This window comes from Pleuronectes platessa, chromosome 2, assembly GCF_947347685.1.
Source record: "Pleuronectes platessa chromosome 2, fPlePla1.1, whole genome shotgun sequence".
Classification (NCBI taxonomy): Eukaryota; Metazoa; Chordata; class Actinopteri; order Pleuronectiformes; family Pleuronectidae; genus Pleuronectes; species Pleuronectes platessa.
Genome location: NC_070627.1, coordinates 12885660 through 12897916, shown reverse-complemented (window position 1 = coordinate 12897916; position 12257 = coordinate 12885660). Strand labels below are relative to the sequence as shown.

General features: G+C 38.2%; 1 protein-coding gene across 1 annotated transcript; it reads right to left on the bottom strand.

Moving 5' to 3' along the window:
- Positions 1-2700: 2700 nt before the first annotated feature.
- LOC128450122 (green-sensitive opsin) lies at positions 2701-6428 on the bottom strand. Its single transcript, XM_053433601.1, has 5 exons — positions 5736-6428; positions 5460-5628; positions 3906-4071; positions 3495-3734; positions 2701-3004 (listed from the first exon to the last, which is right to left on the bottom strand). Exons 1-5 carry the CDS (start codon positions 6097-6099, stop codon positions 2906-2908), a joined length of 1038 nt encoding a protein of 345 aa, XP_053289576.1. The 5' UTR covers positions 6100-6428; the 3' UTR covers positions 2701-2905.
- Positions 6429-12257: the final 5829 nt, after the last annotated feature.

The following is a 12257-nucleotide window of genomic DNA, read 5'->3' as shown; positions in this document are numbered from 1 at the left end:
CATAAAGAAAGAAAAAACCCACAATGGTCACTGAAATAACTTGAAGCTGACAAAAGTAATAATAAATACAAATTTACTGAAAATGAACTAATGAAAACTAGAGGACACACCTTAGTTTATTTTGTGACTATGGTCAAATTATTTTCAATCTTTTCTAGGGGTACCATCATTTTTCTCCAGGGCAATTTCATTAGTTAGTTTTTACAAATGATTCTGTTGAACTACAATTCAAAAGCAATGTCAGATTTTCATTAGTCAATTTTCAGTACATTTTTATTTACAGTTTTTCTCAGTTGTTAATACACAAAAAGCGAAAATTCGGCACAATTTGCACAACCTTCACTTCATGTACCAATCGCTCGACCCAATTTGGCACTACTTCACACTCCCTTATCTGCATTAGACTCTGACTTTCCTTCTTTACACTCTGATGTCAATTACACATCACCTTGTTGTCAAAACACTACACACAATGTTCAGTTGTTGCACACACTTCTCAAGTAAAATCTCCAAGCATCAACCTACAACACACAAATACTCAAATCTCTAAACATTCAGGTCTGTTGAGCAATTTCACAGCATTTACACAGCCGAACAGGAGACTGAAACTGTAGATATGGTTCGTGAGAACAACTCTATCTCACTCAGACAAATAAAAACTAGGATCCTGGCTGACCATGCTACATTTACAAAACGTCCAGACCGTCATTGGACTGTATTCTTCATAGGAATGCCATGCTGATGAAACAAGTGTTCAGGGTCCCATTCGAACGGAACACAGACAGCATCAAGGAGTTACGGCGAGAGTTTGTGCTTGTAAGTACCAACATTCAGCACTGACACATGCATGTATTGTACCTGTAATCCAATATTGTTCCTTTTCTATAGTGTCTCACTGTAGCCCACTGTGTTGACCTCTCTGTGTCCATACTGTAACTTGCATTCTCATGCTGATCCAGGAGCATGACACAGCTCATGTGTTGTACCAGTACATCTTTATTGATGAGGTGGGATACAACCTGGTGAAGAGGAGGTGACGGGGCAGAAACGTCATTGGCCAGCGGGCCATTGTTGAGGTCCCCGGTCAGCATGGTGGGAACATCACAATGTGTGCTGCAATGAATCACAATGGGATCTTGCACCGTCATGCCCACCTAGGGGCCTATAACGCTGCCCGTCTCCTCGTCTTCCTGGATGGCCTGCATGACCTGCTGGTACCACCTGACCAGACAGATGACCCACAGTGGATCGATCACGTTGTCATCTGGGACAATGTGAGCTTCCACCGGGCTGCTCAAGTCCCTGAGTGGTTCCAGGACCACCCACATTTTTCCATTCTATACCTTCCACCTTATTCTCCTTTCCTGAATCCCATTGAGGAATTATTATCAGCTTGGAGGTGGAAGGTATATGAACGGAACCCACAGGACCGGGTCCCACTGCTCCAGGCCATGGAGGAGGCCTGTGGCGGCATGAGTGTCGAGGCCTGTCAGCATTTTGTGTGTGAGGTTTTTAGTTTTCTGTGTGCAGTTTTGAGAAAGCCGTTATTGTTTTGAAAAACGTGAGTTAACGATTGTGAAAAACTGTCATTTTTGTGAAGGGGGGGGGGGTTGAGTAGGCCGGTTTACAGTTCTGTACTGTTCTCTGTGTGTACCGAAATAAACCTTTTTATGCTGCATATTTGTGTGCTGTTTTATGTTTGACTATGAAAAAAGTAGGCCTACACTGAGACATTTTACAAAAGGAGAAATGGCTCATTCATTCATATGGTGTGTTCCATTTTGATGATTGTGTTTTCAATTTTTCACTTCAGTGTGCTGTAAATGCTTGGTAGTGTGCAAGCAAATGCTTAGTTGTGTGTTCCCAATGAATGGTATGTGTGTGTCATTTGAAAATATGGCTGTGTGTACCAAATGAAAACACGAGTTCCATTTTGTGAACAGGTAAGAGATTTGATGGCAAAGAGTCATCTTGCAAAGGGAGTGTCAGGTTTAGCATTTTGTGTGTGAGGTTTTCAGTTGTCTGTGTGCAGTTTTGAGAAAGCCGTTATTGTTTTGAAAAACGTGTGTTAACAATTGTGAAAAACTGTAAATCATTCTTATCTTCACTGCTTTTTGTCTTTTGTGTCCTAAGAAACTGTTAGGTTGGCTTGAAGGGCACATATAAATAACACTTATAAACCTATATACTGTATATGTAGGAAGGTTCTGATTTCTACATGTGTATTCATTTATGTATTATAGTGTATGTGGATATAAATAAAATAGGCTAATCTAAAATAATAATATAATGTTTTTTGTGGACTCCAGGAAGAGACGTTGATCCTCATCATCAGCTAATCCTAATTCAAATCCTAAACTTTTCTAATGTGTACAAATAGAAAAAGACTTAAAGAGGCTGTTAAAAAAAATACAAATGACCCAAACTTTTTTTTTAAAGGTGTGTTAAAAAACATAAACAGACAATTTTTTGATGCATCCATTTATTTACCTAAATTTACAATGCCATAAATATTTATAAAATATATATACAATTGGCCAAGAAAATCAATTCTGGCCCTCAAAAAATAACCTTTTTCGGTAAGAAGAAAGTAAATGCTGGTTCATCTTTGTGAAAGGGATGATGCGACTGATGGCACTCCTGTCACTCACAGGGTTCGACCAACTGCCTGATAACATTCAACCCATGGGTTAACAGCAGAACTAATTTGACTAATTTTCCACCTTCAGCTTCACACACTGTACCAGACATCAGACCCCATTGTACGATGTGCGACTGCTTTCAGGGGACTTTCAGCAACCTGCAGTATGTCTTGGAAAATGGAACCAAGTGACACGAAAGTCTGTGTTCAAATGTTTTTAGCCCATAAGAAAAATCTGTCAGAGTTGTTGGGAGTGGTCTGTGTTTAGGAAACAGAGGACACTTCTGTCTTGCTGGTTGATACTGAGGTCTCATCCTCCACCATACCTCCCATTCCAACAGTGGTCAGCATGCAGTTACGGAACTGAAAATAGAGAATATTGTATAATTAAAAAATCCATAATCAATGAATGCAGAACAAAAACAAAACAATTTACAATGGAAAGTTTTCAGTATTTCTAAAGAAATGTGGGTTGCATAGCGCACTTTAAATACAACTATAACTAAAATAGAATACATTGTAATGACTTTTAATGGCACATCTATTTATTGTATCTTCACTCATTAATGAAAACTGAGGAAGCTCTTAAGAAGCAACAAGATAAAGCTGAAAGCGCTGAAGGAAATCCAGTAAATTGACCTTGTCTCATGTTCTTTGTGAATTTATGTGTTTTAGACAAATTTATGAAACCTGACGGTAAAATACTTCCTCATGTGTATAATGTTCTAAAAAGCCTGTAAGGAAATGTTCACAAATAGAGTTATTAAAGCTGAAAAATGACATTTTTGTCTGCCTGCTGTTGTTATAAAGAATTTATAAAGTGCACAGACTCCAAACACTACAAGCATCGTACCTGTTTGTTCAACAGCACATAGATAATAGGGTTGAACAGCGCTGAGGTCTTTGAGAAGAAGGCAGGAATGGCCATGGCCATGGCTGAGAAGGCTGCTCCCTTGTTGAAGAAGATCCAGGCAGCAAAGCTGGCATATGGGGTCCAGGCCACAAGGAAGCCCAGCACCATCAGGATGCACATACGTGTCACTTCCCTCTCGGCCTTCTGAGTAGAGGCTGAGTCCTGCTGCTGAGCTGCAGCCTGAAAATTGGGCCATCGTCAGTTATTTATATTGTGCACATCTTGTTCATTTCACATTAAAACAGGATCAACCACACACAATGAGTAGCTTTCCTCAACAGCAAATATTTTGTATAAGAATTTGTTTAAAAGATGCCTTTATAAACATCACACTAGACACATGTCTCTTACCGCCTTCACAGTAAATACTAAGTTTCCATAAGTGAAGAAGATGGTGAAGACCGGGACACAGAAGTGGCAGGTGAACATGTATAAGACAAATGACTCATTATTGTAGCCTGGAGCCATAGTGTAGTAGTCTGGTCCACAGGAGACCTGAATACCCTCAGGGATGTATCTGTAAATAAAAAACATACAGCATTAAATACATGATATCATTGTTAACATTAAAAATCATAACCTTTGTGTCTGCCCAAAAACACTGGGATCTAACTGGGGTTTTCTGTACTTGGATAGAAATTATATATGTCAGTGGGACCAAAAGTGAAGCACAGGTCAGGCTCAGGGCTAACTTTTAAATCATATTGTTGGCATTTTGTTTACACTTGCATTTCTACAATTATCTAAAACTAGATATATTGTTTGAGCTACCTTTAAGACTTGAGTCTGTATCCATGGTCCAAAATTTGCTTTCCATTACATGAGCTCATTTGGCAGATGCTTTGTTCCAAAGTGACTGAGGGAAGACTCCAAAGCTCCAGTAAAGTAAGAGAGCTAGAAGTATTGGGAGCTAAATATGTTCATTAAGAAAGAGTGCACAAGATCAGGTGATGGAGTGCACTGAAGTAAGTGGTAGTGAGGCCTGTTCACTTGTTAGAGATGTTAGCAGAGGAAGGGCTCTTTTGAGATATGAGCCTTCAAGAGACTGTTGTATAGTTAGGGAGGGTGGACCCTGCTCCGCTGGCATTTGGTAGCTCATTCCACCATCAGGGAACCTCAAACGATAACAGTCTGGATTGGTATTGCATATCACAAGTCACAGGCCGAGAAGGAGCTTGTTTGATTGAGTTTCTGTAAACGGATGCAAACCCTAAGGGTGCTCTGCAGGAGAGCCCTTTCTAGGCTTACTGAAGACCAGATGTGCTGCTACATACTGGACCATCTGTGAGGGTTCAATGTGTATGAAGAGACTCCAGCCAGAAGATCGTCATGGCCTGTACCAAGAGCTTGGTGAACTACTAAGTCTGGCAAGGCCTGCTTTTATATATGTTGTATTGTGCAAAAGGGCACATCCATGGAGACAGATGCAACAGGATAAGAGAAGGATAACTGGATTTTCAAGTCATGGTATCTTCAGAAGTCTTTCTGGGTTTGTTTCATATTTACAGATGGCCCTTGTCTTTCTGGTGTTTGCCATTATTCCTGTTGGTTATGAGAGTATTTAATCAGCTTCATTGCTGAGATCTGCAAAAGTAGCTGCATTATTAGAAGAGAGGCCATGAGACTAAGCCACATGAGCAGTCACATCAGGTAGTAAACATGCCCCTGCTTTTAGCCAATTACCCTAGCCCCGTGTGTGAGATTAGTCAAAGGTAAACATGGCCATAATAAACAATAAAAGATAGTATCACTGGTAGATTCCATTAATATCACCACACTGCAACAGAAGACCAATTAAGATTCAACAGGAAGAAAAAGACAAGACTACAAAAATAAGCCATGTCTAAATCTAGACGATAGTGATAATTCTGAAGTGGAGAGAATCAGTAAAGAGTAGTTTATTACCTTGACCAGCCAACCAGAGGAGGAATAGCGCAGGAGGCCGCCATGATCCAGGTGAAGGCACAACCTGTTGCAGCGTGGGTGGATGTAAATTTGAAGCTTCCCATGGGTTTACAGACTACAACATATCTCTCAATAGCCAGAACCACAAGGGACCAGAGAGACACTTGACCTGTTGGGAAGAAAAGAGAACAGATGTAGTCATGGAATCTTCTGATCCTGCAATCTAGACAATCTACATGTGTGATAAAGACAAATAATCCCTTTCCCAAATTGTACCTCCAAGTGTTGCCATGAATCCTTCAATTGCACAACCCATTGGTCCCAAGGAGAAATAGCCCATTAGAGAAGAATAAAATGCGACAGTGAATCCAAAGCACACCATGATGAGTCCGGCCACAGCCAGGTTGACCAGGATGAAGTTGAGAGGTTGTCGTAGCTTCTTGTTCTGGGCTGTGACCAGCAGAGTGAGAGCGTTGATGGGGAAGCCAGTGCAGATCAGGAAGAACATGTAGACAGCCAGTAACTTGAATTGCCATGGATCCGCCAAATAATACTGTGTATATTCATATGGACTCCTAACCAGCCCCGTCCTGTTGTTCATGGGGATGTAGAAGTTCTTGCCCTCTGTGCCGTTCTCCATCTTTGCTTGGTTAGGATTTGAATTGGCAGTAGAGTATCCTGGGAGTACTGTTAATGCAGCCAAGGGTCTGCTCTCAAACTTAATACCGTAGCTATGGTTATATATCACCTAGGGGCAGACCCACAGGGGATGGAGAAGATAAGCAAAGAGGATCTTCTCTGGAATTTAGTGTGTAATCTGTGTATAATCACTTCTTGCACAACTTTTGTGTTTCATCATTCATTCGATGAAGAGATAGATTATTTTGTAATCTTTATCAAGGTTTTCCTATTTTGCTGCACTTGCATTGCAATGGAGAACTAGCAGATATTGTCATGAACAGCGCTGACTTGTTTTCCTGTCAGTTTATTCATTACTTGTTATGCTCTTCAAGACTTTCCCTAGAAGGAGCTGAGAGAAATGCAATTCAGACACCATGTGTGTGTAAAATCTTCAACGAATGAAGCTCTTCCAATTAACCCAACAGGTTTGTTTCCTAATAATCATTAAACGAAGACTCAGTCTGACCTGTATAATCTGATTATGTTACTATCCATTTAGTTGGGATGCAGCTTACAACCACATAATAGGATTTTAGAGTTCAGTAGTTCACGTAGTAGTTGTCCTGCAGCCAGAGGAAGGATGAATGGATAGATAGACAGATAGATAGATAGATAGATAGATAGATAGCTAGATAGATAGATAGATAGATAGATAGACAGATAGATAGATAGATAGATAGATAGATAGATAGATAGATAGATAGATAGCGACATGTATTTTCTGCATAAAAGTCTGAATGGAAGCCTTTTTTGCAAAAGATGAAGTGGTCGCAAAAAAACATTTGCCACTGGTGAGCTCAGTTTCAGCATTGTGAAAGAAGGGTTAGTTAAAGATGTGGTTCAGCTGTTCTGAGCAAAGAATGTTACAAGCTGCTAAGATTTATCGATGCAATGTTTTGAGCTGGAAGTTATGATTGTGTACTCTTTTTCTCTCTCACTGTCATTTGAGGGCAAACATTTAGGATTCTGTTATGCGGATTGAGTGTTAAATATGGCACAGCCACATCTGATGTTTCTATTTCTACATGTAGCCTACGCATAGCCTTACACCTATGGAGCCTTTGAGGCGACACCAACCTCAAAGGCTGTGATTGGTCGCTTGGTAGCATCGCATTTATTTGCTCTTCAACATCTATCAGCTTGGAATCCAACATGTTCCATTTAGTAACACTCGCCAGTTTTCTGAAGTAAACAGAGAGTGGCTGTAACGAAGTTATATGTGTAGTACCTGGGTCAAAGGTTCACTTCCAAAGATTTAAGTCTTCATCTTTTAAGGATATTACTTTCCAGGGCCCCTCCTGTTTTCTGTATATGCTGCCTCTTGACCAGGTTATTCAGAGTCATGATGTATTTTTTTCATCCAGATAACGCTCAGCTATACATTAGGCCTATATGTCGTTAAAACCCGAAGACCCTAGCATCATCACAAATCACACAACATGCCTCTCTGATAATAAATCCTGAATGTCCCACAACTTCCTAAAATTGTATGATGACAAGCCTGATGTCTTCCCATTTGGTCCACCAACAGCTTTACATGTGTTAATCTTTCTGATATGGAGAATAACACCAAACAGTCTGTTGGAAATACAGGCTTATTATTAACTCAAACCTCCGATTGATGCACAAGCGAAGAGTGTTAGTCGCTGTTTTCTTCAAGACAATCTTTGATTTTAGGATCCTTTTACAGCTTTTTTATCTATTCTATACTTAACCTTTCTCTGCTCATATTCCATTGTTTTGTTCTCATTTGATTTTCTCCAGTATTATTGTTATGATGATGTTGTGTTAAGGGATGATTCTGAAACCCCGGGTTTGCATATCGACAGTAAAGAAAGGTTTATAGTTTTTTTCCCCCCAAACATGATTACTGCTAACTCCACTGTTGACCTGCAGAAACGAATAGACAGCCACAATTTATTCTGTGACACATTCAGACCAGCTGTCACTTTTTACCTGACAGCAAGGAGTTTCATGAAAGCATAAGGCATAAAGTTATTATGTACAAATAAAGTTATTATTTTATAAGTACAGACCATTAACCTGCCCTTGGACACTGTTCCTATGCCAATCTTGAATTCGGGAGTTGCATGTACAGTATATACCTGATCAAAATTAGCTCCTTAATAAATTGAAATAGAGCACAATTAGAAACACCTAAATTAGACCAAAGAACTTTCTTTCATTCAAAATCTGTGCAAATTGGAACCAGTAAATTAAGTCTGTCTGATTGCTGTAATAACCAAACTAAAACAGAAAAGGCTGAAACCCAATGTTAAGAAGGGAGAAAAATGTCCTCACCAGTTGGTCCATGGAAAAGAGGAGTATTGTCCTTGTTTACAAATTGTAAAAGAAGAATTTGTCTCATTGTACAGAAACATTTGTAATGTGAAGCAAAGTTGTATTCTTTACTATTTCTTTATATTTCTATGTTACAAGAACAGACGGAAACCCTTTTGTGAGGTTATCAGGCTTCCATCATTTACTCATCTCTCTTCATACCTGTCTGTAAACCCGGAAACACAGCACAAATAATCACTGACTCCAACCACAATCTGCTAGAAGACAATTACAGATTTCCATGTAATTATGCTCTTATATCACATTGTTAATGTTGGTCTCTTTTTTTATCATGGATACAAGGTGGTAGCATCCTCCAACAGGTCTAAATATTGGGACTGGGTTAATCCATTGATTGGCAAGATATCGCGTCTCCTCCAGCAGATAATGGGGATTATGTTGTTATTTAATTAGATTGGACAAGCCATAACTTCATCATCTCATTAATATTGGCGGTTAAAATTACATTTGTTGTTGGTAAGCTTACTGCTGCTGTTTAACAGACTCAGTAAGCTCTCCCGTAAAGACACGGTTGTTTTCATACACAGTCCATGTGTGCGGCTGCGGCTCAGGGGTTAGAGCGGTCCTCATCTAACCAGAAGGTCGGCAGTTCAATCCTTTACTAAAAACTGAACTATATAATGCTTGAGACTAGAAAAGTGCTATAAAAATACAGACCATTTACCATTAATCGCTTCACATTGAATAAGGCTAGAGTTTTGTGCATTATTCAAGCATATTCTCCTTATATTGTCTCAGTTACATAAACCCAAGATTCTGTGTTCCATGAACGCAATATTATCCCAATTTGAAAAAAATTGAGATTAGAATTTCATATAAAATTCTGTAGGTGTGACGCCGCTCAGCCATTTGTCGGGCCTTCGTTATAATGACCTGCCCTGAAAGGTGTTACCTTAATAAGTTAATGATCTTACAGGAACCTTGTCGGCTGCCACACTCATTATTGTATTTGTCAATTACGAGTGTTTAAGAGTGTTTTCCCAACCCATTTACAGGAGTCATTAGAGTTAATGACATTACAAGACCACACCAGGAGATGACAATGATGAAAAGAAAAACAACTACCAGAGGTCCAGAGAAAGTTTCGGCTTGTGGCCTTAACTAAGCTAAGAGAAGCAATATGTAATATTTTTCGTTTCATTAGATTCTATCATTGTCTTCAAAGAACACTTAATTTATTTATTTTGACCTTACAGTCAGTATAATTTTAGCAAAAACTCTCTTCTACTAAATGAAAGGCTCTTTAGCTTTTCACTTGCGATTAGAACATAGCATTTCACAGATCCCAGTCCTCCGTTTTCTTCTATGATGTCTGTCTTAAAAAAGATGGTTCACTCTTTGATGAGGAGGGTGAGCTTACTTCATTAGGGTTGACCTTATTACAGTTTTTCTCCATTGCTTTGGATCATTTCACGAAACAGAAATGACATTCTCAAAACAACACGTGCAAACCTCCAAACCACTGGGTACTTGTTCACAACAGATTGGAATATCTCATTCCTTTAATCAAATTGCAATTGTATTAGCACATCCTTGCAATGACAAGTACAATTTCCAACAGCTTGCACAAATTTCAAATGATTGAGCACACCTTTGCAAACGGTTAGGTACAATTGCCTTCAGTTAGCCCAATTACCAATTGAATATATATTGCTGGTCAAAACTGACTGTCGCTTCTCAGTCAAGTGGTTGTTCTCTGCAGAACATGTTGGCATAATTTCATTGTGTACATCATCACCTGCACAATAGTTCACTCCACTGTCAAAATCGTACAGGCACATAATACCATGAAAAACATCATGGTATATACTGTAATAAGGATATCTTTGATCATCGGCTTAATTTTCAGGTGCAACTAGAACTTTAGTAATCAAGGTTGAGTTTCACACATCTGATCACCAATCACACAGGAAGTTTACAGTTTGTCTCAATTGCTTTGGCTCATTTCACAAAACAGAAATTACATTTCTCAGAGCTCTAAGTGCAATTGGCAAAATAGCCCATATGGTTCAGCACAACTACATAGATCACCTTCAAAAGGTCATATCTCACTATACCAAGTTTTGATGTGCTTATTGTTTGACAGTATATTGCACTGTAAACATTTTCTGTTACTGTAAGCACGATGTATGGCAATTACTGTAACAATTTCTATGGCAGTATGAGTTCAATAAAGTATTTTATGTGAAACCTTGAATTAATCTTTTTTCTGTTTGATACACATAATATTCTGGAAGGAAAACATCTACTGTAACCATTCAGTGACCATTCAAGGACTGAGCCAAGATTGAAATGTGCACATGAGGGATATTTCTATGGTCCACTGCCATACTGACAAAACATCTAAACATTTTGACCTGTAGTGTTTAAACAATGCCAAAGGGACTTTTCATTTTGGGGGCACTGACTACTTGTATGAGAAAAGGATTTCGTTTTGACTGATGAGTTGGCTGTTTTGGGAGAGATATGACCTTTTGCAGGTGAGCTATGGAGTTTTGCTGAACCATCTATGTTATTTTGGCAAATTAATTTAAAGCTTTGAGAATGTCCTTTTTTTTCTGAGAGATGAGCCACAGCAATCGAGAAGGAACTTTTCATTTTTGGGGGCACTGACTATTTATATGAGAAAATGATTTGGTTTTGAAACTTGAGTTAACTGTTTTGGGTGAGATATGACCTTTTGAAGGTGATCTATGTAGTTGTGCTGAACCATATGGGCTATTTTGCCAATTGCACTTAGAGCTCTGAGAATGTCATTTCTGTTTCGTGAAATGAGCCAAAGCAATGGAGAAAAACTGTAAAGCAGAAAAGTACATTAACAGACAATGTTTAGCGCACTAATTCAATCAAATAGCCTTTGCTCTTAATAACCTTCTGTTGAGCTGTCGGCAACTGTCTCATTTAAATGTTTGGAGGTGTCACAGTAACCTGATGAACTGAAAATGACATCCGCTTGAGATTCTCAGCAGAGGTCAACTCTACATTTTATAATTTATATAAATCATAATTTGATACGTATGTATGAATCTTATATACTGCGTATTTGAGGTCCTCTTTCAATCGATGTTCAATTAAAATCTATTAATTTGTATAGCAACAAATCTACACACACACACACACTTTTCCAAGTTGCCACACATAGACTTTTAAACTCCTCCGATCTGCAATAACTCCACTAAACGAGCACCGTAGCATAATTGCACTATTGTTTTTTCTGAGTATATATATATATATATATATATATATATATATATATTTATATATTGAGATATATGGGTAGTTGACAAATAAGGGTGAAACAGTATTTTTTTAAATAAAGTTCTAATGAGGAATACATTTGTATGAAATTATAAGGTTCAAATGCAGATTTTTTTTAAACTGCTTGTGTCCCGTGGATTATTTGTATATTTCATTATTTTTTAAGCTTTTCGTATAGCTTCAGCCATAATTTGTCCTGCGGTGTGACATGTCAATATGACAAAATTTAAATATTTTACTATTATTGATTTCAAGTACAAATCAGGTATGTTTTAAGTTTAAGAAGTTATCTTTCAGAATGTATATTAAAATTCTGCATATGATTATTTTTTACAACAGCTTTTTTATTTGATTATTCACTTGTGCCATCTTGTATCACTCACTCTAGTGGAAATATTCTGTAAAATGAAAAAAAAACCTAATGAAAACCTAATATTTAATTTTCTATTTACATTTTTGATACTCTATTTTGTATTATTTTATTCAAAAAAAATTGTT

What these genes read in the sequence shown, in the direction of transcription:
- LOC128450122 (XM_053433601.1), bottom strand. Translation starts at nt 6,099, where the DNA reads ATGGAGAACGGCACAGAGGGCAAGAACTTCTACATCCCCATGAACAAC. An exon ending in CCTCTGGTTGGCTGGTCAAG is followed by an intron (nt 4,072 to 5,459) that starts GTAATAAACTAC and finishes TTTTATTTACAG; the next exon opens with ATACATCCCTGAGGGTATTC. An exon ending in TAGTATTTACTGTGAAGGCG is followed by an intron (nt 3,735 to 3,905) that starts GTAAGAGACATG and finishes CCCAATTTTCAG; the next exon opens with GCTGCAGCTCAGCAGCAGGA.